The sequence below is a fragment of the Onychostruthus taczanowskii genome, unplaced genomic scaffold (assembly GCF_017590055.1).
Source record: "Onychostruthus taczanowskii isolate IOZ18803 unplaced genomic scaffold, ASM1759005v1 scaffold58, whole genome shotgun sequence".
In the NCBI taxonomy this organism is placed as follows: Eukaryota; Metazoa; Chordata; class Aves; order Passeriformes; family Passeridae; genus Onychostruthus; species Onychostruthus taczanowskii.
This window is the reverse complement of record NW_024503457.1, coordinates 7,254,200-7,281,957: the sequence shown is the minus strand read 5'-3', so window position 1 is coordinate 7,281,957 and position 27,758 is coordinate 7,254,200. Positions and strand designations below refer to the sequence as shown.

The window sequence follows — 27,758 nt, the reverse complement described above, 5'->3', positions numbered from 1 at the left end:
TATCTCAGGACTTTATCTTTTTCAATCTCATTGTTTTTCCTCTTGCATGCTTGAACTCCTAACTCTTAAGATGTCAGTAACATCATTCAGTCTGGGTTTTCAGTTTTTTGTGTCTTGTGTGGCTTTAACTTGCATATTATTCACAGGAGTAATTTTGCCAACACATTTGAGTTAAGTTCATACATTCATGCTATGGCAAAACAGTCATTGAATCACTGATGCTTGCATCTCTGGATCATTGACTCCTAGTCCTGGTAAGGACCTGTGGGACCAGCTACATTCATCTTGATACCAGTACTAAATTGCTCTTTAACACTGAGTGGCAGCTCCACTAGGTTCCCAGCAAATTTCCAGTGCTTCACTATGTTATCTTTTAAAAGATTTTCCTGCAGTCATGCTTAACTATCGCCTGCTCCTGTTCAAAGCCATTAATTATTTCTTTGCTTTGAGAATGGATTATTTCCTTGCTTCCTGTAGTGCTATGCATACAGGCTGCCAAGACAGCAATTAACCCTTCAAAGAAATCTCAAGGTATTTCTGTAAGCTCTTTTTTCCCTAAACTTATCAGTAGGATTTTGTTTTAGAAGATGGGCCCTAAGTTACAAGACATTCAGCATTGATTTTAGTTTCTTATGAAAGATACAGAATGGCTTTTGCTCAGCTGGCAACCACAATCTTTAGCCAGGAGCTCAGTTTCCCAACTGCACCATGATCTGGGAACAACTGGGCATGGGGAACAGACTAGAGGATTAAGAGCTCTTCCGAGGTACAAGCAACACTATAAGCACCCCAGATCCAAGTTTCAGTGGACTTTGTGATGGAATAACCTTTTATGTGCCCAGAAAATTGAAGTTAGCTTTACCTGAATATATTTAACCTTTCCCTGGATGAAAATGACATGTTGTGGTTGGAGGATATGGAACCCATCACTGAATGCAGATGGTTACTCCAGAATTTTCACCAAAGTCTCTTACATCAGGAAATGAGAAAGACCTTGATTCTGATGAAACCTCACAAACTTGAGCAGGGAATAATTTTTGAGCTTTCAAAGGTGGGAGTCTGAACTGTTGGATGAAAACACTGGAGATTTCATTGTTGCAGGTTGGCTGGCTTCTTTTTTTAGCTCTTTTTTTTTTTTTTTTTTTTTTTTTTTTTTTTTTTTGTCATATAGGAAGTGCAACCCCCAGACTGCACTTGGTACAGCATTTCCACTTCAAAGGAAATGCTATACCAAGAACTGGGGAGACCATGGGTGTGGCACAGGTAAGGTTTTTGCATACTGGCACATAATTGCTCCATCTTTGTGTATTGATGTGGAGTTGTTGCATGCTGGCAGTAGAGTCCCAGGAACACTGAAAGGAACAAATGGAATTCACAACTCTGCCAGGGAAGGGAAACAAAAGATTGAATGACCATAGGATAAAATCTTCTTTCCCTCACAGACTTGATTTAGCTGCTGGTGCAGATAATTGGTTTTTCAGCACCTTCTTTGATCAGCTTAGCTTCAGTGAAGCAGTTTCCTTCACTTAGTTAAAAACTGTTCCTGATTCTCCAGAGACTTTTCAAGCTGTTTTCAGGGAGCTGCTGCTTGACTAGACCATGCAAAGCTGTTACTTGTTTTCAAGCAAAATCTGTTTCAAAGTGCCTCCTGCCATCTGAGTGTCCCCTCTCTGTGCTCCCCAGCCAGCAGATTTATTGCACTATAATTGTGCTAAAAAAGAAATAACTTGCAATAAAGAAAAACCTATGCTAGTGGTAAAACATATCTGATTAATTGGAACTATGAGATGCTGTCTCTTATAGGTACTTGAAGTAAATTGCTACATGTTCTTAAAGTTACTTAAAGTAAATTTACATGTTCTGCTCTATTGAGTGGGAGGTGTCTCAGAATGAAGACAGTATCTTGCTGCTACACATAGGAGTTGCACAAGCCAGATAAAAAGAGCTCACAGTAATATCTGGTACCAGATTAGCAGAGATATCTCTGCAAAAGACCCATCCACAGAGAACAAGGCACTTCTCTGCTTTCTGAATTTTCCAAATGGTAGGTCAAACTTTTATATTGTCATTTAACCAGAAATAATAAAAGTAATTGATAAGAAAGTTTATTTCAGTTCACTTATGTGCTTATTTATCTCGATAAATAAAATTTGATTAAAATAGTGGGTATACTTCCATGAAAGACAAATAGTGTTGGGACTAACAAAAATTTACCTTGTAGTGAAGTGTATTTAGAAATGGATTTTGCCATCAGTTTCCTGGCATATATTTTACTAATTAGTCAAAGACACAGAAAATCTTTACTCCCCAACTGATTTTTCAGAGTTTAACATATTTATGTATTTTGTGTTTAAAAATAATTTTTAAGAATAATGTATATATCAGTTCTAGAAATTCTATGCTTTAATACTGAAATTCCTAAATTTTACCTGTAACTAGTGTAATTGTCAACTCTTTTGAATGCTAGTTTTGGAATAAGTCCAGTTTTAACGTTGCAATTTTAATAGGATATTTTCAGTCAGAATGGATTTTCTGGTTTGATATAAGAATGAAAATCACTTCCAAAAGGTGTATGGATGTATATATCAGTAAAAAAATCCCACAAAAGTGCTCTTTCAAGGTATTTTTACTTTGTAAAGTTTGTTGAGTTGGGTAGAAATTGAGATACTATTTCCAGGTTTTGTTAGTATGCTAGTATGCTAATTTTGTCACTTATTTAAACAGTATTATAAACATTTTGTTTTTAAAATAGAATTTTGGAAAGAAAAGCAGAAATATGTTACTAACACAGTTGCCTTCAGAGAGGTAAAGAGTTAAGCCCCACAGACCACTGCTTCTGCAATATACACAGTGGGCTTCCCCTTGTCTCACCTTCTTTTGGTAGTGGATCATTAGGCTTTGCCCTACTAAGATAGTTGTCCCAAATTTTGGATCTGGTGCTTTTCCGGCACCACAGTGAAGTTTTTGTTTACAGAGGTTAGTCTTACATCCAACCACGCAGTCATTTGAAGCTGTAGGAAGAAGCTGTAAGGCACTGCAGAACCAGTTCTTCTCTTGATGTTTTCTATCCAGACCTGCAACCTCTGTTTCAGTTCACGTTGAGGTAATTTGGTGTTTACTGCTTACTTTGGAAAATTCAAACAGAATCATGTTGCTTTTTCAGTTGCATGAGCTCTTTGGATTTTCAGGAAACATTCCTCTTTTATTAGAGCACTCTATATTGTACATATTCACACACACAACCCCCATACCCTACTTGAACTCTGCTGGTACACAACAACTTAAAAATGAGGGAAATTCAATAAAGCAGTCATCAAATTTGGTGGGAGAATCTCAGCTCAAATAATTTGCATTCTTTTGGTGCAGGCTGGTAGCCCAGTATTTGTAAGGTCTCTCAAAGACACATTTTTTTCAGTAAACAGAAGGCTAACTGCAACAACTGGCAAGTATGGAGATAGGAAATTATGAATTTCTTACTTCTGAATCATTCTGGCACTTGTTAGAAAAGTTGGTGAGAGCAAGTAATTGTCTGTCTCCCTTCCTAGACAAAGCTGTATCTCAAAAATGGTGAAAGCACATCTCCTTGCAACTTTCTGGTAATCACCATTTCCATTTCTAGGGCTGCAATAACACTGGCAATAAGGGACTTGCCAGTGTCTCCAACAGTGGTATTACTTGTGGCTAAATTCCTAATAAACACTTACAAATAAAATATCAAATGAGACAAAACTCCTCATTTCAGAAAGACTCCAAACTTAGTCTATGAAATTATTTTTCTTTAAAAATCAACCAGTTTAGTTTTTGCCATCTTGCTGAGGTATCACTCACTTAAGATAGATCTAAAAAATAGAAGGGCAGTTAATATAACTCCTGGCAGACCTTGTTGGGGGCAAATAAGTTGCTGGAACAAAACCAAACACTTGGTGGGAAAAGGCTCCTAGTAGAGATGGAATATTCTGGATATTTTTGCTCCCTGCTAGTGTCAGAAATGACTTCTAGGAACAAGCCTCATGCTCTGAATGATGAACAAAGCTGAATGCTTTGCTGTGCTGATGCTGTGAACTTCATTGTGCCACTTTGTGATATATCTTTTCCTCCCAAGGGTCTGCCCAGTCCCAGGTCACTCACGAACCCTGTTCTGGGCTACCTTGTTCATTCCTTCCAGGGCAAAACTCTTGATGTTGGTGTTGAAAAGTACCCTCTAAATATCTGTTCACCTGGCCTAAAGTTTCCTTAAAAAGAAAGAAGTCAATAGATTTGCATTTGTATGTGATGCTTTTCTCCAGCAATAATGAAAGCAAGAAGATCCTCACACATACTGTTTCTCCTGACTGGTCACTCACTTCCTGTAAAAGGCATGGCATCAGCTTTGCTGTGGCATTAATGCTGAGATGCTGCATTTTTTGGTCTAAACCTCATCTTTCCTGTGATTTGTGAATATCCCTGCACAATACCTGCAATAAAATTCTCACACTTTTCTCTTCGAACACTAAGTTTTACTATTGTTTTTTCAAAGGTTAATAACAGCCCTCTGCATATTATTAAACCTTCTAAAAGAAGAAACTTTCCATCTCAATACAAAGTTGACGATAATTCTGAAAGCTCAAAAATGATTTTGCTCTGAATTTCAGACTTGGCAAAACAAAGGACTTGATAAGTCTTGTCAGTGTTTATTTAGTCTGGAAGTTTTTGGCACTGAAATAAAAATTCCTTGCAGTAAGTGTGACGACAGTACTTAATATTTCTTGCCTGTTTTTTACTACTCCCCTTATGATCACTATCTGCAAGATAAATTATATTTTCTTTCTGACTTGATTTCTCTTGAAAATAAGTTGTCTACTGTCTGTAGGAGCCAGTGGCTGCTGCTCACTCATACATGACAACAGAACCCACTGCTCTGTGATCTGAAGCAAAGAACTGCATTAAAGGCTTTTTCATGGTAAGTAGAATGCTTATAGCTAGCTAGTATGACTGGGTTGCATGCCTCCTGTCTCCTGAGATATTCCTGGATTAGGTCAAGAATTAGGATTGGTTTTATGCCCATGATCAAACAGTTAATTTTTTAAAATAAAGGGGGTTGCTGGAGAGTTCTTGAGCCACGCCAGGAATTACAGCTGGTGCGTATCAGTTAGACAAATGAGAACGTAAGTGAGATACAGGATCTGCCCTGCTGCTGTCTGCTAAGTACGATATTATGCTCCTTTACCTACCTTTCCAGACTATTTCTTCAGTTCCTCTTCAGCTTAATGTTGTTAACCAGGCACTCACCTGGTTTTGATCTTACTGCTCAACACTTACCTAGAGAAGCTGTCGCTGAAGATAGCTCCCCTTCCGTAAAAAGACAAAAAAGAATTTTGCACCTTAGCAATTGATTGGATATAACCTTAATTCAAAACCAGGGTATACATTTTCAAACCCAGAATCTGTCCTTTTCTAAGCTGGGGTATACTTTCTCTGTACTTGACTATGAAGAGAATGTCAATGTACATTTATCTTCATCTTAAAAAAAGCAAGCAAGTTAAAAGAAACTTCTGCCTGAGGAGCACCATGACAAAGTAATTCCCTGACTCCCACTAAACTAAGTCATAACTGTAGTTTCAATGAAATCTGTCCTTTTCTAAGCTGGGGTATACTTTCTCTGTACTTGACTATGAAGAGAATGTCAATGTACATTTATCTTCATCTTAAAAAAAGCAAGCAAGTTAAAAGAAACTTCTGCCTGAGGAGCACCATGACAAAGTAGTTTCAATGGTGATTGATAGAGCAAATAACATCACTTCAAAGCTGCAAAGCTGTTACTGTGTACACACACTGTACAGAGCAGCTCATATGATGCAGTTTATCACTGCACAATATCATTTCCTGTTCAATTTTCTGATGTACATGGATACAGCATTACTGATACGGTCAGAGTATATTCTAAGATATCAATGTTTTTCTTCTTAGTTTAGAAATATGATGGGGCTTATAGATTTGATCCTCCTATCTACCTTCCTCTCGGTTTCCATGACATCTGAAACATGTAAGTCACATTTTAAAAATACTTTCTTATAAGATTTGTTCTGTACAAATGTGTAGGCTGTTTCCAAATTGGTAGTTTTATTTTTAAGCCTAAAGTTAGTGAGTTCTGGCTCAAGCCAGAAACTCAAGCCAGAAATCACAACTTAAAATCTAGATTTTAATGTATATTAAAATGTACCAAACACTGTCCATTTCTATGACAGCAAGCCTGGGTTCAACTTCTGCCACTTGGCACCTCTGCAAGCAGAAAGGAAAGGGTCTTCTTCAAATTCTGAAAGAATTTGAGAGTATCTGGTACTCCAGGTCCCAGCTGGCCACAAACTCCAAAGAGTGCTTTAATTGCACTGAGCAGCACATATATGCATGTACACCCTGCTGAATCAGGGGTGTAAATGGGTGCTGTCCTCCACAGAAATGCTCTTTAATGTCCTGAATTTGGGGGTGTTAACTGAAAAATGCAGTGTAGCAATAAAGTTTCCCTGCACAGGTGGAATGTCCAGAGCAGTAAACTATTTCTGATGGGCCAGCTCTACTGACTCAGCTACATAATGCTGACCAGGGACACAGTGTTGCTCAGCACTCATTTTCTTCTATGCTCAAGCTAGATGCTAATTTGTCTGAAAAATTCTGTAAGATATGATCTATAAATATTTCTCCATATTGTCAATTTTACAATAGGAATGCTAAGATTCAAAAAATGAGATTTATTAAGATGCCAAGTTCTGCTGCAGAATTTGCCGAAATGATTTTCACGGATGTCACTGAGTTTAGATGAGGCCTTTCTTTTTCAATGTCTTCTCTCTCTACACTATTTTTCCTCAAAAAAATCTCTATTTCCAATATGTTCCACCTTTGGTGAGGCAATGTTACTTTTCTGACCCTGCTGATATGTCCCAGTGTCTTTGCAAGGCTTGTGGGTGGGAAAACTGTTAAAATTATGGGGTTGGGGTTATTCATGATCATTGCTGGCTAATTTAGGAGCCCCAAATTAGTAAGTGAGACAACAATATCAGTAGAGATGGGCCACTTCTTTAGAAAGAACCAGAGCAGAAATGTTCATCATATAGAGACTCTCACCTCCTGATTTGGGCATCTACATGTCTAAAGCCACCACTGCAGTGTCATTTTTGATAGACACTGTCTGCTTTGGTTAGCTGTTTGGTTATCTACTCTCATTTTCATGCTCCCTTATCTACTGCAGTTCCTCTGCCAATCTCAATCTTTGTTCTGTCACCATCCTTGTTCATACTCCCATTTTTGCTTCTTAGAATGCAATTTAACTTTCAGATTAATGTGGCCAGTACACTATTCAGGTACCTGAGCACTTAAGTATTTGCCAAAATTGCTTGATTCTAGTTTCTATGGGCCAATTTCAGTACTCAAAAGTAGAAGTATACCCAGCTTAAAAAAAAAAAATAAATTAGTGTCTTACTCCCAGATTTTCTTATGTGTGAGCACATGCGGTTTATTTTTCTAAGCTTCTTATTTCTCTCAGTTATTTCTGTATCTTTTCACCTTCCCACCTTCTCATCACATTCTTCCTTTCAGGCTATCATATTGCTTTCATTTTCTTCCCCACCCCATTTTCATGAACTTCAGAGAGAAGCTGTTTTTTTTGTGTTTTAATTTTATTTTATTTTATTTTTTCTAAGGATCTAATCTACAGGCTTCCTTCTATGATTTTTTCTTCCAGGAAAAAAAATCCACTTAATTTCTCTGTATTAAAAAGGCAGGAAAAAAGCACTCATCTATTGCACAAATAAATATTCATTATACAGAAGTAAGGAAAGATAACTACATTAAAGCCAGTATTTTTCTTTGTTTTAATTCATTTTTTGAATAAAAACATTATTTTAGGCAAAGATTTACATAATAAGCTCATTGTAAGAAATCACTATTTTTTCAATTAAGTACTCTTGTTTTTTTACTGAGTGTCCACTTAGAACCTAGAGATCTGTTTGTTTGTTTATCTGTTTGTGCCCCCCACATTAGTTACTGTTTTTGGAAACAAATGGCTGCATAATTTAAAGTAAAAAAAAAAATTATTGAAAAACATCTAGTGAAAATAAGCTTGCTGTGTATCATCTCCGAAAGCTCCAGCAGGGTAGAGGGACATGACTGGCCTACTGATCCAGGAATGCCAAGTTCTCTGTCTCAGTGGACAAAAGCTTAATTTATCTGAGATTTGATCTTTTGTTCATTTGCAGTTGATTCTATGGAAGGTGAGGCCTTAGTTATAAAATGTCCCAAGTCGAGTTCATCTGTGAAAATCACCTGGTACCGCACGGATACTCACAAAGTAATTCCTGCGGAAGAGGAGGGATCACGAGTATTTTCCATAGAACGATTTCTTTGGTTTCTGCCAACTTCTAGAGATGATTCTGGAAACTACACTTGTGTAACACATTTGTAAGTGCCACATGGAAAGTGGAAAGTGTAAGATTGGCAAGAATATATGTTTTGATAATATATTATAATGATAATTTGTGGAAATGATGACTTTTTTTCATAAGTTTTCACCCTGCAACTGCTATTTTTATGGCAGATCATTAAAACCAAGCTGTGACTGAAATAAAATAATCATCCATATGTTTATAGAATTTGTTATAAGCATTAATATATTCCATGTAAAAATGCAATCACTGACTGACATACCTTATTCCATTTTTAAAGTTCAAGTAATCGCACAAAGTCGTACAACGTGAGTGTGCAAGTGCATTCATACAAACAAGGAGAATGTTTCCCAAGTCAGATTCGTTACCCAAATGACACTGGAAAAGGAAAAGTTGTTTGTCCCACCATTGATAACTATAAGAATGCTACTATTGTCCAGTGGTATAAGGTAAATAAAACCCTGATAGTGCCAATGTAGGTCAGAATACTGAAAAGCTCTTTGCAACCAAACACTTTTTTTTTTTTTTTCCAGGACTGCAAACCTCTTCAGGGACAGAGATACTTCAAGGAAGAGAAATATATTTATATTGATAATCCAAGAAGGGAGGATGATGGTTATTATACTTGTCAATTTATTTACACCCACAAAGGAAATGTGTTTAACGTATCAGCAACAAGAATTTTCATAAGTGGGGGTAAGACAGTAATTCTGCTAAAATAAAAAGACTAACGCCAACTTAGAGCAAAGGAAATTCCTTTTGTACATTAAAAAGAGAAAGTGTTTTTGTTGGTTTGTTTTATCATCTTATTTAAGATTTTCACCAGCTTTATTAGATTAACTTTGTGGATGGTCATCCACATAGAGCTAGATGGGGTAAAGTCAGACCTGGTCTTATTCAGTTTTTTGTTTAAAAGATTCTGATGACTCTGGTTAGGTGCTGTGGTTGATAGAGTTCTCTGGTAGCACATTTCTGAAATTAAGGATCTCCTCAGTGGAATGCCACAATGCTCTGCTTTCTGTTTTTTGAGGGCAGCAGAATCTGTGGCTAGTGAGGATTGTCTGGTGGTCACTAGATCAGTCACGTGTTGATGGCCTACAACTTAATGCCTCTTGGTCCATCTCAGCCATCTAACATTTATTGGATAGTAAGACTGAAAAAAAAATTAGATTTGTCTTGATTGAGTCAAAATTAACCAGATATATATAAAAATGGAAAATGGATGGATTTCAGTGATTACTATGTCTCTGTGATTTTGAACATAGACAATGTAACTGAGATGTGTGGACCTTGGGTTTCCTTTAGGATGCTTTCTCCTCAGGGAGTCTTTGTATTTGGATGGTGTTGAGGAAATGGCACACAGAAATTTATAGTTTCAAACTTGCAAAACTTCTAAATGCATCTTCATTCTGCAGATCAGATCAGTAGAAATATAGTCAGAAAGACCTTTTCTTGGGGGGTGGTGGAAGGCTTGAGTTTGGCTCATGTGGTTGTTTTGTTGCTGTTTAGTTTGTTTTTAGAAGTAATGTCCATTTGCAGACTGAGCATCAGGCCTTTTTGCTCTGGGAAGGCACACAGCCTGTGGGCAGAATGCAGACTTGGAGCATGGGAGGGAGCCTTGGATGCAGCTTTTGCTGCTGTGCCCAGATCTCAGTAGCAGAGTTCGTTCTGATTATTCTGAGCTGGACAGAAGACAGATTGAGCAGAGACTTAGTTCAGTAGCTGGGAAATGTTGTGCTTTTCCTCCTTTTCTACCTGTTGCTCTACATGACCATGATCATGCTTTCCATGACACTTCTCTGCCTAACAATTTTTGTTTGAATGTACTTCCATCAAAACTTCTTTAACTGTTCTGGAATACTGTTCTTCCTGGGTTACAACAAAAATTTCTGGGTTTTATTTCACCCAAAGACATTCAAATTTACAAAAGCCTTTGTTACATCCAGACAGATCTTGAAGTTCATCTAACTTTCTTTTGAAATCATTGCAGAAAGAAGAGATCACAGATCTCTTCATAACATGTAAATCTGGGCTGGGTCTGGCATGTCTGCTCCAGGTTTTGCTAAATTCAAAGTACTTAATGATAACTTTGAGTTTTTGTTAGACCTTAAAATTAGTATGCTGATGAGTGGAGCTGTTCTCTTTTGTTAATATTAGAGAGCTGTGATATACATTTCTGTTGCCTTGCAGATCCATGCTGATCCAGAGGAGTTTCTGCCTCTGACTGCTGGCAGCTAAGAACTTAGCACAATCAGATAGCTGGGAAGTTACTGGCTTTCTCCTGACTTCTATTTTATCATATCCAGTCAGTCTGGGAAGCAGGGACCAAAGTATGTTCCCACAGAATTTTTTGGGAAATACGTGTTTCACAGAGGCGCCTTGAGATGGAAAAGCTTAACGAGGAAAGGGTTAGAAAGCAATATGTTGGAGTTCAGATACTGCATAAAAGTATGTATTACCTATTTAATATAATTGATGTGAGTAATTTCTCAAATGTCTCTTAATAAAACCCCAAAGCAGCTGAGAAAAAAACACAAGTCTGTAACAGCATTTGCTTTTTTCCCCCACTCAGCAGCTAAAACAGTACTTCAAAACCTAATTTTTTTCCTTACTTTTTATGTACAAAGGTAAATAAATAGATGGGGAGAAAATACTGAAAATAATAACATGTACATCTCCCCAGAGATATTTGGTTGTAGGAATAAAACCAGATGATCCCAATAGGTATGTGAAACACTGTTAGTTTGCAATTCTGTTTAGTGATCATAAAATAGTAATTGTACAGATTACAACCCTTATCTTACAAAATGCATTTTCACATCTTGCTAATTCATGCTTTTCCTCTTTAATTTCTAAAGTGAAATACTCACCTCTACCACCTCAAATCATATTTCCAAAGAATAATGATGTAGTAGAAGCAGAGCTTGGTGAGTACAAATTTTAATTTGTTTTTAAATTAATGTTTTGTAATCGTCCAGCAAACATGGGTATCTTTAAGATGATGTAATGATGGAAGATTTCATCACAGTTTTGCACCGTAATATTTACAATATTTAATTCCCTCCAGGTGCAGGGGTGTGAAGTTAGATATAACTGAGGTGTTATTTAGGCATTAAGTGAAGTTTAAGAAGATTTAAATAACTTTCTACTCTCACTGGGATAGACTAGGATTATTCACAGAGTGAATCATTACATCTCAGCTGAAAGGTGACAGCTTGCATCCACTTCAAAGAGGGCTGTGGCTAAATCCCTCAAAACTGCTTGATGGTACCCCTAAGAGGGGAGGGTGGACTATTCTTGTGGCTAGAGCTACTCCTTGCTACTTTCAGTCCCCGTGTGGAGATGGTGCCTGTGTCTCTGTTGAGGAATGAAGGAGAGCAAGGAACTGATTGCTGGCTCTGAGGCTGAGGAGCACTGCCTGTCTCACGTCCATGCTGGCTAGCAGAGATCAGAGCAGTCTGCTGGGAAGATACTGGGAGGGCTGGAGGACAAGACCCAGCAGTGGATTTAGACAGAGCAGTGGGACAGCCCATGACACAGATCTTGCTCCTGGCTGCCTGCTGTTCAGGGCTATTGATGTTCTCAGGGATTCACATTCATCCTGGCTAGCTTGCACCACCAGGACAAGGTGTTCCTGGTAGGAGTCAGAGTTGTCTGGGGTTTGTCTGCAGTCAGTGAGAAAGGTGGAGCTCTCCAGCAAGAGAGTAAACCCATCAGAAATCTCAATAGGTAGTCAGGAAGCCTGTCTGCCAGGGCAAGTGGAGAGAAGGGATTGTACCTACCACTCCTCTGCTTCTGTCCTACAGCGAGACTGCTCTGGCAGCAGGTACTGCAGGGGTGCACAGCCCTCTCCGTGCCATGTGCTGGGGCTCACAGGCTTGGCAGTTGACTCACATTCCCATTATTTTATTCCTCTTTCCCCCAGTTGTTTTGTTGGTCAGAAATTAGGTGCTCTCTGCTTGAGAACAGGCTTTCTCTAGTAAGAAGTGCACTGTGGGCTCCGCCTATCACTCTGATAGTGCTTACACAGAGAAAATCCACTTTGCATTTGAAACCCAATTGCTGTACTGGTTCTATTCTCTCCTGTTTGCAAAAATGAAGGGATTTCCCCGTGCTCTCTAGTACCAATTAATGATCTAACCATGAGATTTAATATTCTTATCTAAGACCTGCTTAGATGCAGACTTAAAAATGGAAACAATTTAACATGTTTAAATTATATTTTCTTTCGGTGCAATGGTGTCCCTTTCTTTGGAATAAATATTTCCTAATGGGAAATATTTAATAAGTAATTTCGTGTTTTAGTTTTGCTTGGACTGGCTTACTTTACTTTTGTCCAGCTTGAATGAAATCCAAGATAAGGCTGCAGACAAGTTTTATGCAAAATAATATATTCTGAAATTTAATTAGATTATTTCTGTCTACATTTGTGTGTCAAATGCCATATCCATTCTGTGTTCCTCACTAGCTGATTATATGTGTCAAGCATGATAAATAAAGGGCACATTGCCTTCATCATAATAAATATAAATAATTCCTTTTGTAATCCTTGGTGTGTTATTAGACAATTTGCTGAAAAATTCCTGTTATTTCTTTTTGTCTCTTCTATGTATCATTTTATCAGCAGTAGTTCAGAAAAATATGTCAAAATTACTATGACACAAGTTGTATGAAGATTTGTAGAAAAAGTTTTTATGAGGAAAACATAATTTTCCCTGTTTTTCATCAAGGAGTGTTTACATCTCTGTATCTTGCTTAGGTGCTGCTTTGTCTCTGAAATGTCAGGCCCGCCTGGGGATTAAGAAACAGCCACTGGCTGCTGTCAGATGGGATGTGGATAACACCCCAGTGAAAAACCTCGTTTTTTCAAGATTTCATGAAGAAACTCATTTGTAAGTGCACATAACACAGAATAATCTTTCTCCTACACAGACTGTGCCTAGCCATTGAAACCAATGCTACCATCTCTTTCTATTAGTTTTGATGGACATGAGCAAGTATATTATGAAGAGACCACTTTGAATATCACTGAAGTAAAAAAGGAGGATCTGCAGTCAAATTTCACATGTATAGCATTGAACATAATGTACAACACAGGAGTCACAGTGACATTACAACTCAAAGTGCAATCTAAGGGTAGGATTTTTTCATTTTGATTCTTTGCAATTTGCACTTAGTTTGAAATATGTTGGTGAGGTTATTTTATTATTTGTTTCAGATAGTAAAAAAGTTTCAGTTAATAAGAAGCAAAACCAGCCTGCCTCTTCGCTACTTGTTCCAGCCAGTTACAAAATTCTCGTGGCTGAGTCCTTGTCCTCGGACTGGGGAGAGAGTGGGACATTATTCAAACAGTGTCAGCAAGAGATGAAATACACAGAGAGTGACTGTATCAGCTCCGTGATAAGAATATCCTATTTCTAGGATATTTCTGTGCTGTGACAAATCAAACTATTGTCTCTAGTGTAAAAGTGTGGCAGAAAATAGGCAAACTTCAAATATGAGGGTTTCAGCTGCTGGTTTGCCAGATTGTTTGCTTTCCTTGCTTTACTGCATCCACTGTAGTTCCCTTTCGGACTGCATGTTGTGCAAATCACCTCTTCAAAATCACTCTTTATCTTCTCTGAGTGCCACTGTGTTCCCTCTGTGCCTCACAGAGGTGTGAGTAGCACTGCAAAGGCTATCCCTTGGTTTTGTTCTTAAATTCCTGGTTCTAGTAGTACCTGAAAGAGTACTACTAGGGGAAAATCCAGGGCAGTAAATTATGGGGACAGGGATGACCCTTAGCTCATATGGGAATTCTTTATTTTAATAGGGATGGCCAGATCCTTAAGCACTGTTGCCAACACCTCTGAATCAGATTCCTATGGCAGAAAATGCTATTTTGTCTGTGAAGGGTCAAGAAGTCTGTGATCAATTGTTTCCTCTTTCACCCCTTCAGATATGCTAAACCACCAAAAATCATGGAATCATAGAATGGTTTGGGTTGGAAGGAACCTTAAAGATCATTTAGTTCCAAACCTCCTGTCAAGGGCAGGGACACTTTTCACTAGACTAAATTGCTCAGAGCTCCATCCAGCCTGGCCTCGAACACTTCCAGGGATAGGGCACCCACAGCTTCTCTGGGCAACCTGTTCCAGTGCCTCTCCACCCTCACAGGAAAGAATTTCTTCCTAATATGCAATCTAAAACTACTCTCTTTTCCCGAGGACTTTGAAAGTAAGTGTCAAGACCTTTAACAGGAATTGGTTTTCTATAAGAGTGGTGGGAAGAGTAAAATCAAGCGTACTGTGATCACAGAGTGTGCACAGAACCATGTCCTGCTGTATTCTCCTGCTCATGAGTTTCTACAGTATCATGGCTTCAAAGCCTAGACAAATTTCCTTGCTGTAGCCTAGCCTACAGGGATGTAGGTGCATTGTAACAGCAGAATAGTGCCCAGCAGGAAGAAGGCAGGAGATGTTTTGGTTGGATAGGCGAGTTTGAGTGCAGCTTCACTCAGGAAGCTGGAAGTACACCAGCTCTGCACTGAAGTACCTGACAGTGGGAGTGTATTGCAGTGAGAGGGAAGGAAACTGAGTGACAGTATCTGCTCACCAGTTCATCAATACAAGTCCCTTGCTGGCCTCATATTACAGACTAGATGAAGGAGAGCATCTAGCATATCCTGTGTTCATCCCATGAACCACTGAACCTAATTTCTGTTATAGACAAATCTTATTTTGTTTTTTATTCATAGGTTTTCAGTAAATGTTCATGAAAGCTCTTGGCTGTGACCCTGCTTTCACTGCTACCTTCTTTATATGGATATCTGTTCCCTTGTCCTTGTTGCTGCTGTTGACAAGGTGTCTGCCTCTGCTCCTCAGCACTGCTGCTGTCAGCAATGCTATGTCCAGAAGTGGCTGTGCTCTGCTTTAGTTTTCTTCACTCAATCCTCACACAGCTCAGCAATATTCATGTTAAAACTATGCCTCTTGGTTTTCAGAATAATAATAGGATTTGCTTGTGCCTCTCATCTTGTAAATGTGTAATGAAGATGCGCACACTCCTTTTTTTTTTTTTGGTTTTTTTTTTTTTTTTTTTTTTTTTTTGTTTTTTTTTTTTGTTTTGTTTATATGTTTGTATTTAATAGGGAAAAAATTCCAAATTTTAAAAAAAAGTCCCCCCCCCCTTTTTTTTTTTTTTGTTTTTTTTTTTTTTTTTTTTTTTTTTTTTGTTTTTTTTTTTTGTTTTGTTTATATGTTTGTGTTTAATAGGGGAAAAATTCCAAATATATGATTGCTCCTCAGTGTTTCTCACAGCACAGCTTGTGTCTGCTAGCTACTATCCTGTTAATGTTTTTTTTTACACAGTCATTCAAAGCAGAGATAAAGTTCAGCCAAAGCATCATCTCTGTTCTTCCTCCAAGATGTTTAATGCTAAAGCTAACCTTTTGGTTCATATTTTGTAGACTGATGTGGACAGGAACTTTAGACCCAGATCTCTGCCTTCCCTGTTTGGAAGGCATCCACCTTAGATGCCAGAGAAAATAGAAAAAACTGCTGCTCTTCTGGAGTTTGTCTGGAACTCCTTCAAAAGTTGCTTTCTGACATGTTTTGTCTGGCCTTTCCAATGTTAGTCCTTGTGAGCTGATAGTTCTGTATTCCCATTGAATATAAACAGAAGATGGCTTACTCATGAACTCAGCTGCTAAATGATGCAGTAAAGTCAAATGGAACAGCAGGACCTACTCAGCCTTGTTCAGGGGCTTGTGGCACTTGGCCCCACTGTACTGAGTGTTCATTAGTGAATTAAATTAGTGAATGTTCATTAGTTAATTCCCGAGAAAGAAGAGGCTAAGCCAGCATTATTGGGAATTGAACCTGCTCTTCCAGGAAGGCACCTCTGTGGGATCATCTGACACATTACAAACTGCATGGGTACATCACTTCTTTTCCAGCCTTGGTCTCATCAATGCAAATATAAACAGCACTTTTTAGGTTCGTAATTGCAAAAGTTGATAGTGGAACCTGTTTCTTCTCTAGATGTTTATAGAGACTTAATGCAACACACCAGTAATTGTAATGTTATGATGAGCACGCTGTCAGCAAATGTATCAGTAAGAAACATCACACTGGTGCTTGGGTCAGCCCCTCTGGGTAGTGAAAGGGGTTTCCTTACTTTTTGTGTGTGTATTGACCAGGAAAGTGGATCAAATACTAAAATTTGATGGGGTCAATAAGGCTGAAGTTACTTCATAGGCATCACGTGACACAGTTAAAAATATGGTCAAACTTCACTTTAGAAAAGTGTTTAGAAAACAATCAGTTCTTTCACTTTAGAAAGAACTGGTTGTTTTCTTGCCCAATCTTATTGGAAGGTGTTTCCTCCTGATCTATTTCTGGTAAGGTAAGCTTCCTCACAAGCCTACCATTTCTTTTTCCCTTTAAATGCCAAAGAAGAAATGTAAAGACTGTGAAAATCTTGTTAAATTTTCTATGTCCTACCAGAGGAAAGGGAAAATATGTTTGTAAACTCTTCATTTATATACCTTTTCTGCAGAGTTTCTCAGGCACACCCTTCCCTAGACCAAATCTCTCAGTACCCTATCCAAATTATTCTGGACCACTTCCAGGGATAGGGCATCCACAGTTTTTCTGGGCAATCTGTTCCAGTGTTTTACCACCCTCAATGTAAAAAATGTTTTCCATATACCTAAACTTAATCTATCCTTGATAAGTCTTCATCTCTGAGGTAAAGATGGATGGATTCTAGAGCTCTTCCATAATGAAAATTGGAACTAAAGTGGGTGAATGTTTTCCATATACCTAAACTTAATCTATCCTTGATAAGTCTTCATCTCTGAGTAAAGATGGACGGATTCTAGAGCTCTTCCATAACGAAAATTGGAACTAAAGTGGGTGGCTCCTTTCTATACCAATTTCTCTTACTCATCACTGCTATTGCATGCTCCTTGACCCTCTTGAGAGGAAAAGGCAGGAGGGAGCACCATCTGACTTCAGCATTGTTTATTTTATTTTTGTGACCGGGACATGTTCAGTTTTCCTGCTTGTCTAGTGCTATCTCAGTTCTTATCTTGCAGATTTCATTACTTGCACATGGTCTTTGTATCTTATTTGTGCAATCAGGCCAGAAGCCTCCATTTGTCCTTTTGTGGATTTTCTTGCGTAGGCTTTGATGTCTCAAAAAATGGTTGTGTTATTACCAGTTTTTAAAAGTTACAAGGTACCTACATATCATTGTCAGCTGTGGTTTTTTAGCATAAGTAGGTCTGGATTCAACAAAGTGAATATTAATTACATACTGCATAATATGCTTCTAGTTCAGGGGTCTGTGTGTTGGGTATGCCAGCTGGGGAAGGAAAAAGCTTTTTCATCTCTGTTTTGAGCTCCTGAAAGCTGTAACAGGAGTAAGGATATGAAGCTAAAACTTCAATACACGGGCTAACTTCTCTGTGGCTAACAAATATTCCTCTACTTTGCAGACTTTCTTCCTAATGTCCTACTGATCACAGGATCTCTAGTTCTGCTAGGTGCAATAGCACTCTCAGTTATCCTTTACCAGTCCTTCCGAGCTGATATTGTTCTGTTGTATCGGGAGATATTCCAGCCCTACTCAGTCAAGGATGGTAAGTAAGATTTGAGAAAGAAAGTTTAAAAAAAGAAAAATGGCAAATCAAAGTAATTTATTTGATAGTTGCTAACCCATGACACCTGAGCCTGATTCTTCTCTTTCTTACACCTTTAGTAAAGGGAAGTCATACATAGCTCTGCAAGTGCTTTACATTCCCTTGTTTCCTGGGTTTTGTAGCACTGAATTACATAAAAGAGAGATTAAGTCCTGGTTTTGTAGGTTTTTAAATGAAAATATTTGCCATAAAATACTGAATAACGTGGAGAGTCTGATTTACAGTGCTATTAACTGTACTTGTTATGTGCTTTCTAATGCAAAGGAACAAACGTGATAACTAAAGAGCTAAAAGCATATGTTAGAGCAGCACAGTTTTTGTAGGCCAAAAAGAAAGATACCAACAGTGTGGAAGACATTTCTGGAGGAACATATCCCATCTAACTCTACTGGTTGCTTTCAGCTCAAGAGTCAGACATCTACATTTAGTTGTATGAAATGAAAGTGCTCACAGGCAAGTTTCCATCTTAGACATGAAACCTGGATATCTGTGGCTGGGACCAGCTGTCTGACTGTAAGCAATTGGTGCTGTGAGGGCTGCCTTAGGGCTTAAGTGAGACTGAACCCCTTTGCAGGGGCAGCTGAAGGGCAGGCAGTGCCTAATGACACGATGAAGTCATGAGACCAAATCCAGCTAAATTGAAAATTTTTAAATCTGAAGCTGACTCTTACCACAGATGTCTGCATGGTAGATACCTACAGCTGATCTGGTTACTTATCTTCTCATTAAGGAGGAAAGAAGTATGCTTTTTAGGACTGTTTCCATGTAAGTATATGTTGTGATGAAATGAATCAGACTCTGGAAATGGCCATTTCATTATTATTACAGAATCACAAAATCACAGATTCACAGAATCAGTGAGGACCTCTGTGATCATCGAGTCCAATCTATGACCGAACACCACCGTGTCAGCTAGACCATGGCATTCACTGCCATTTCCAGCCTTTCCTTAAACATCTCCAGGGATGGCGCCAGGGTGACTCCAACACCAGCCTGGACAGCCCATTGCAATGCCTAATCATCCTTTCTATGAAGAAATTCTTCCTAATGTCCAACATAATCCTCCCCTGCTCCAGTTTAGTACTGTGTCCTCTTGTCCTGTCGCTGCTTGCCTGAGAGAAGAGGCTGACCTCCACCTCCACCAGGCTATAATCTCCTTTTGGGTCATTATGGAGAAAATAGGCTCAAACCTGAGCCTTCTCTTCTCCAGACTAAATAACCCCAGCTCCCTCATCTGCTTCTCATAGGATTTATTGTTAGAATGGTTTGAGCAAGAACCTCAGCAACAAAAGAAAGAATATAACCATTTCCACTAGAAAGAAAGAAACAACTGGGATTAGAAGAAAAAATGCTGTAATGGAAAACTTAATTTAAAGAAATTAAGTAAGGAATGAAATAAATACTTGACTTTATATTTGGTTCTGATTGTAAGACTGTATCCTAAGAAATGTGATTTTCACTCAGGAGTATGATATGTTGTGGGAATGATGAATAAAGTTTTCAAGATGGAAGAATTTAAATGGAATGTCATGTGCTGAGAGAAAAAGCCTGTTAGTAGTGAATTGTATCACTGAAATAACAAATGGTGAGCTTCATGGCTACATCATGCTAATGGTGATCTTCATGGCTATATCATGCTAATATGCATTGATCAGCTGAAATCTTACTGCATTGTTGTTACCACAGCTGGAATGCAGTTTTCACAATACAAAGGCCAGGTTCTCCAAAGCTACAAACACACAGGACAAAACAATTGAGCATGGAAAACACCAAATATGCACAGTCTTTAGTTTCCAAACATGCACCAGATTATATACATTATTTCAATTGGCTGGAGCTGCTTCTTAGATCTATTTCAGTGACTGATATTTTTATTTCTCATCTACTTTTTGCAAGAGACATCTCTAATTAATTTTAACACAATACTCTTCCTCTTGTTTTGCCTTATAGATGGGAAGACATATGATGCATATGTTATCTACCCCAAAAACCACACCAGTGAAGCTAATTTTGTGGAATATTTTGTTTACCAAATCATGCCAGATATTCTGGAAAATAAATGTGGATATACATTGTGTATTTATGGGAGAGATATATATCCTGGAGAAGGTAAGTTTCAGATCTGGTAATGCACTGAATTACTTGTCAAGCTTGAACAAATTGCACTTCTAGTCCCTTTTAGGTGTATAGGAGGTCACTCTACATTCCAGACCTTGAAGCTCATCTCCCCAGCAGCCATCTCTGTTATTTCAGGCCAGGTGTCACAAGGACACTCTGTGCTTTCCAGTGTGCTGGGAAAAGCAAGCTGCAAGGAAGGGGCACAGACTTCTTAGCGTTTTGGAATGCACAGGAAACACAACCCTGAGTGTGACTTTTTTAAAAACACACTTGCTCTTTGGAAAGTCTAACTCTGTGCAGCCATTATCTGGGCAAAGCCACAACCAAACAGCATGATTTGGCTTGGCTGACTACAAGAAAAGGAAAAGGAGAAACCCATAAGCTCATCCAAACCCACAAAATCAGCTGAGGAAACATCTTTGCTGTTATCACTCAGGAGTTTTCAACCTTTTGTGAGGGGTTAGAATCACAAGAAGTTCAACTTCTTTTCACTGATGACACCCTCCACACTATTGTATATGATTGCTGCCACCTGGGTGCTATCTGCTCTCCTCCTGAGCTGACTTCTCTGTTGATCTTGTGCCCTGGTTCTTCTGTAGACTGGGTCTTCTCTCTCTGTCTGTGAGCAGGCATGAAGCCTAAGCTGGTGCATTTTCTGTTTCACATTTCTGAAATCGTCTGCATTGGGCCAGGTGTCATTCATCTACTCTGAGCTGAGGCTGAAATCTTTGACGTCCTTCTCTTCTGGAAAGTTGTGAAAAGGCAGCCTGGCCTTGGGAAAAATGAAGGTGAAGAAAAGCTGCAAAAGTTGAGCCAGACCATTCTCAGATCCAGCACAAGGAGCTACAGTAGCTCAGGAAACTGTCAATGGCAAAAACTTACACCACTTGCAGTGAGTGGTCTGGCAGCCCCTAGCAAAGGAAAAGAGGGTGCATTTGGAGCTGGCTGATGCATCTGCAAATCAGCTGGTTTGTTAAATAATTGGTGTGTTGAATTTCCTCAGCTGGTCTTCCACTTCCTCTCTTTTGGCTCAGCATCACAGTGAGAGTAGCACTGATCAGCTCTCCCTAACATGGCAGTGGGAAATTCAAACACCTTCAGTTGTGCTGGCACACAGATGCCCTGAAAGTCTGGATTTACTCCTGAAGGGTGAAGGCCAACACAATGCACAGATTAGTGTATAAATTAGCACACAATAACTCAGGATAATTCACTGTAATTAACTCTAACTTCACCTGGAAATAAGCTTCTTAGAGGCAAGTCACCCAAAAGCCTCCTAATGACTAGTTTTCAAGGGTAAGTATTGCAAGATCGTCTCTAAGGCATTAAACATGGTACAACACAATTCCTTACATGGAGACTGTTGATCAAACACAATTTTGTTACAGTCAGATCTATTCAACTTGACCCTAGGTCACTGGAGTAGAAATTCTTAACTATACTTAAAAGCAGTGAATATATTAATGTTTCAACCAAAAACCCATTTGAAATGAAAGCTTTTTGTTTTGGGCTTCTTGCTTTTCTCTCCACCTGCCCCGCTGCCTTTGCTTGGTTGTTGTTTTTAGTCTTTTTGAAGAGTTTAGGGAATAAAGTCTTTCTCTAATAAATAAACAAACTGTATCAGATTGAAGTGAGGTAGAAATTATTTCTGGTTACAAAGCAATGAAAATGGAGTTTCCAATCTCAACAGAATTTTAAAAGTAATATCAGGGTGTCATCATTTTTTTGTGCATTGCTAGATGCAGCCAGTGCAATTGAGAAGAGGATGCAGAAGAGCAGAAGGTTGATCATCCTGCTGACATACCAGCTGATTAATTCTAAAGAAGATGCTTATGATCAACACATTGCTTTATACAATGCCCTCATTCAAAATGACACAAAGGTGATCCTTCTGGAAATGGAGACAATTGGGAATTATGAGAAGCTTCAGGAGTCTCTCAGGTTTATTATTAAGCAGCAAGGCACCATCAAATGGAAAGAGGAGCACACGGTGCACCCACAGTCACCCAGTTCTAAGTTCTGGAAGCAGGTGAGGTACCGTATGCCACTGAGACACGGACCCTCACACCAGGCTGACACCAGGTGAGCAGCGCTGCTCTCTCAGGACGGACCACAAGCCCACAGCTGGTTTTCCTTTCAGAAGGTACACGACTGTGCAGTCTGCAAGTCTGGCTGAGTTTTTTGAACTTTTTTCAGTCCTTCAATTGAGTAACAATGGATAAATTGATGGAAGAGGTCTAGGAAACTGAGGGGACATTTTATAGGTATGAGAGTTCTGTAAAGAAATAATTCTTGATTGTGTAGAGAATTTTGCATGTCACAGAAAACCAAATGTGCCTATACTCTTTATATATATATATATGTATAAACATGTATATATAACAGAAAGTTATGATTGTGAATAACTGAATGCCCTGCAGGTTTACTTCATCTTTCTAATGCAGTTGATAAAATATAAATGCCTTCTGTATTATTTGACAAGAAAATATAATGTGTATTTTGCAACTAGAAAGTATAATGTTATGTTTTTGTTTACTTTTATTTTCTGACACTTATTCCTTTTTGATTCAATAGTGATACTCAAAAGATGAAATTTTATTTTTCCTTAGTATGGATGCCTTACTAAAGGATCTTTTGAGACTGATGTGAATACAGTGTTGAGGGAAATAAATGCACTGATATATCTATATATGTATATATCTATAAATATAATATGCATTGTTACAGGAAATAAATGCACTGATACATATAAAAGTACTTTATATACACTTATATACACTTTATATACACTATATTTTGTATATCTATTAAAATGAATCTCACACAAAGGAGAAATTTGAAGTATTTAAGGTACAATAATCATGCTGTTACTGTAATTATTTTCCTGAGATAGAAATAACATTAAAAATTAGGATGTTCTTTTGATACACTGGCAGCTTTCCTTTAAGCTGCTGAAAAAATAGACTGCTTTTTTATAGCAAGAATTATCCATCGTTTTCCCATGCTTTGGCCTCATGTGTAGTTGTACTTTCTGATAGGAAATAACCTTAAATGCAGAGGTAAGAGCCAAATCTCCTTCTATTTCAGGGGAACAGGAACAAGATGTATTCTAGTACAGGTATCCCTATTTTTAGATTTTCAAACCCAGGAAATTCTAACTGTCAGAGAAGGCTTAGTTTTCAACTTTAGACTTGCTACAGAATAGACTTAAAAAGTGAACACTCATTGTTACCAAGCCCAGGATTACAATCAGGCAAGTTCTTTCCTTTTACTGTAAGTTTTTATTGAATATGTATCTTCAGACTTATAGATACCTATTTGGAGCAGAAAAAATGTGCATAAACTATCTGTATAGATATTTTCAGCATTCAGTTAAAAGATCTATGGCAAACTAGACAGTTTTTCACTAATGAGTTGTATTTTCAAGCTTCATTCACTCATTGCTCACTTCACCACAACTATAAAGCATCAAATGTTGCATTTTGTAATTACTTCTTTAGATTGTGTACAGAGCTGGGTCCTGTTCCTAAAGATACCTCTGGATAAACCTTTCTGTCTCTGTGGAGGCCCCACAAGATGGATTCATGCCAGTGTGAGACTTGGTTTATTCCTACAGTACCATTTCTTCCCACAGAGAGCATACCAACACTAAGGTATATGTAAAAGCAGGAAAGCCTGTTGCTAAAAACTGTGAAGATTTTTACACATAAGCTACTGAGCAAGACAGAATATTCACTTCCAAGATTACCACAGGATAAGTTTCTAATACAGTTTGAGTCCTGAGCTTGTAATGAACAAGAAAGGATGATAAGCAGGTATCTTGGAAAGGAAAAGTCTAGGATGACTTTTGAAGCTGGAAAGAGATGAGGAGAAGGTACAATGAGGAAGTGCACAGGATCAGTAATGAATCAAATTACTCTGAAATATACTGATGTGTCATTGGCTTCTGTTAGCCAGGCATGGTGGTGAAAAACAAGCTCACTACATGGCTGTTGTGGTGATGCTACTTTTTTTCAAGTTTCATGGTCAGTCCAGGAAAAAAAAAAAACAAAAAAACAGGAAAAGAATTCTTATTGTAATTTTCCAGCAATGAACAAAATGGCCTTGACAGAAAGAAAAGGAGCAAATTCACAGAGTGGCAAAGAACATTTACAGTATAGGGGGTGAGTATGAGATCGTAATAGTGACTAAAAAATGCTGCAGTTTTCACAGGTTTTTTTTGTTATTCATTAGTGTTTAGTAAAGAAATTCCTTAGTGTTTAGTAAATAAATATGAGATATGCATTAAAATGGATATATTCTACAGATATTTATCATATTTGTAATGTTAGAGAGAAAGTACAAAAAGAACTGTGGAATAATTTTACAGCATCATTAAAATATCAGCACCACTGAGGGCACATCAGGAGTCCTGCGCTTTGTTCTGGGCTCTGGAGAGACAGGGACATTGTGGAGTGAGTACAGCAAAGGACCATGAGGTTGGTGAAAGGATTGGAGCATCTCTCCTATGAAGAGAAGCAAAGGGAGCTGGGGCTCTTTAGCCTGGTGAAGTCCCTGACCTGAAGGGAGGGTACAAAGAAGAGGAGGTCAGGCTCATCTCAGTGATGCCCAGTGACAGGACCACAGGCAGTGGGAGAAAACCCAAAAACAGGAGGTTCCCTCTGAACATCAGAAAGTTTGTTTTTTTATGGTGAGTGTGACCCAGCACTGGCATAGGCTGCCCAGGGAAGTTGTGAGTCTCCAGCCTTGGAGATACTAGAAAACCTCCAGGGCTTGATTCTGACCAGTCTTAAGCAGGGGGGTTGACCAGATAACTTCCAGAGGTGTTTTCCATTCTCAGTCATTCTATGATAAGCAACTTACAAACAACCTAGATTTTCAAAAACTTTTTTAAAAATTAAAATTGGCTTTTTGTACACTAAGAAGTCTGCCTTCATGGAATAACAGAATGACAGTCTGCCCTGTCCCTCCCCACCACCTCCCCCCCCCCACAAAAAAAAAAAAAAAAGTATTCTTTTACCACAGAAATAAATAAACATAGAAATAATAACATAGGAATAAACATAGAAAGATAGAAGATTCAGCTTGTATGCTTTAAACTTAAACTAAACAGCATCAAGGCAATTTCATTGCTGAATTATATTGCCCACAAAGAGTTTTAATGTTCTTCAGTTTCGACCCTGTGCTTCTTTGGTTTTGGCCCCTCAAGGGGCTCTGCAGAGCAGATTTACTTTCACTTCCTAATAGAGCAGAGTCATCCCGCCCTCTTGTGGGTGAACAGGCACTCAGAGATTCTGACTAGTTAGAAATCCTCTATGGTGAAGATTTGATGTTCCTACATCTCACATGGTTGTGAAGCATGAGACTTACCCCTTAAAAGAAGGTTTTAGGAGTTTTCTAGAGTTTTCGTAGGAAGCCATTATTTGTTATGCAACATTAATATATTAGAGCATTGGAAAAAGCCTGTTTGGAAGATGATGTGTAAAATTATATTAAATTGAATGTACAACTGTATGTTCCTTGCTCTTTACAGGGTTGAAAAACTACAGCTGTTGTTCTAGACACAAATCATGCATATCCAGCTTATTTTCAGACAGTGGGAAGACACTGGATACTGTACACCTTTTAGTGAGCAAGGTCCTTGACACTGTCTCTGCTAGACAGACAGATCCATAAAAGTGATCAGAAAAACAGTGGGACCTGAGGGACTAATAGGTTGTGACCAGCATACAAACCTCAGCTCAGAGCTAATCACTAGAGGCATCCCTCAGGGAGTGATATCAGCACTGGTTGTGACCAGCATACAAACCTCAGCTCAGAGCTAATCACTAGAGGCGAGTGATATATCACTTCAGGGAGTGATATCAGCACTGCGAATGTTTAGGATCCTTACTGATGGCCTTGACAATGGGACAGAATGCACAATCAATGAATTTTCAGACAGAAAATCAAACTGGGGAGGGATAGTTGACCCACTGGAGCACAGGGCTGCTGTTTTAGACAGCAACAGGCTGAGGAAACGGAAACCCACAAAGTTCAAAGTGCTGTATCTGAGATGGAACAAACCCATTCAGCAACTCAGCCTGGAGGTCAACCTAGTGCAAAACAGCTTTGCAGAAATAGGCTGGGTGTCCCGGTCGACACTAAAGCGAGCACAATTGAGCAGTGTGTCCTTGTGGCTAAGGTGACTAACAGCACTCTGCACCTTACTAATGAGAATGTAGTTGTGGAAAGTGGTTATTCCCCTAAATGCAGCTTTTGTGAAATCATCTCTGGGCAGTTTGTCAAGTTTTGGGCTCCTCAGCACAAGTGAGGTACTGACATATTGAAGCCCAGGGGAAGATCACCAAGAGCACAGATCATACAGGGAGATGACAAGAGACCCTGCTTCTACCTACAATAATCTAATGAAAAGACAGAGAGAATGGGTGGAACCAGACCCTTCTCAAATGAGCCCAGAGGTGGGACAAAAATGTAACTGAGACTAATTAGAACATAGGAAATTTATATTACATATTAGGAAAAAAAATTCACCATATGCATGTCCCAAAGCTGTGGAATCCCCATCCAGGTCTTGTTCACGTGCACCCTGAAGAGGGGCTGGACCTGAGGACTCCCAGAGGTCCCTTCAAAACCTGAATTATCCTGTGATGCTGTGATGTGGAGGAATGTTTGGAAGTGTCCAACTTCTGTATTTTAAAATTTCTGAGAAACATACGAGGCTCTAACAGACACATTATCAGTTCGTAACTTGCTTTTTTTGGCATCAGGGGAAGATAATGCTGAAAAACTATTGGACATAACTTATGCTAAGAATTAATATAGCTTGTATATAGAGATAATAGATGAAGTTTAAGAAGGACTATTGCCACCTAACAGCAAACTGGTTACAGGAGTTGGATGTGTTGCAATTTATGGTGGAAATAGTTTCAGTTTTTTCAGTTAGCACCTCTATATAATTTATGTTGGAAAGAAAGGAAGATGTGAAAAACTGTGTGAAATAACTGGTCTTCTCTAACTGATTCTCAACTGGTCAGGTCATCAGAGCTTCGTTCAAAAATCTGTTTTCCAATCTTAGTGCAAACTTTCATGTTCATTATGACATTTCAAAATTAAAATCTAAGAACTAGCTATTTTTAATCAAGTTACATATTTATTACCATACTATGACTTCTCCATTAAAATTGTATTAGTCAGAGAACTAAAAAGTGTAAAGTTTATTCTCCTTTCACATATCACAGAGCTAGCTATGACATTAGTTGAACAATGAACACAGCACTTTCTGCAATGCAGATTAAAGTTCGAAACTTGAGAGTTATTTCAAAAGAATATGAAAGCAAATAAATGTGAGAAAAGCTCATGGAAAATATTGCTGTAGAAGACTGAGTCAAAAAAAGACGTTTCCAAACAGTAACTATGAAGACAGTCTGTGAAAGCAAAAAGCTGATGACATTTTACTTTACTATTTTATTTGCTGGCTGCTAAATAGTTTCCAGACTGTCATATAAAATCATTATCATCTTTATGATATCTGCTTTCTT

The 27,758-nt window shown here is 38.4% G+C and overlaps 1 protein-coding gene across 2 annotated transcripts; it reads left to right on the top strand.

The window, feature by feature from the left end:
• Positions 1–1,979: 1,979 nt before the first annotated feature.
• Positions 1,980–22,993, top strand: IL1RL1 (interleukin 1 receptor like 1). Of its 2 annotated transcripts, XM_041418133.1 has the most exons (12): positions 1,980–2,044; positions 4,850–4,939; positions 5,947–6,022; positions 8,229–8,430; positions 8,695–8,863; positions 8,948–9,110; positions 11,273–11,341; positions 13,174–13,306; positions 13,393–13,550; positions 17,896–18,039; positions 20,050–20,208; positions 21,957–22,993. In XM_041418133.1, exons 2-12 carry the CDS (start codon positions 4,937–4,939, stop codon positions 22,301–22,303), a joined length of 1,623 nt encoding a protein of 540 aa, XP_041274067.1. In that variant the 5' UTR covers positions 1,980–2,044; positions 4,850–4,936; the 3' UTR covers positions 22,304–22,993. The 2 variants fall into 2 exon arrangements, with proteins under 2 accessions (XP_041274067.1, XP_041274069.1); XM_041418135.1 differs by lacking the exon at positions 11,273–11,341.
• The last annotated feature ends 4,765 nt before the right edge of the window (positions 22,994–27,758 follow it).

Bases quoted from the DNA above. Each gene is read 5' to 3' on its own strand.
- IL1RL1 (XM_041418133.1), top strand. The intron at 8,864-8,947 runs GTAAATAAAACC...TTTTTTTTCCAG, and splicing joins CTATTGTCCAGTGGTATAAG to GACTGCAAACCTCTTCAGGG. The intron at 13,551-17,895 runs GTAGGATTTTTT...TCTACTTTGCAG, and splicing joins ACTCAAAGTGCAATCTAAGG to ACTTTCTTCCTAATGTCCTA.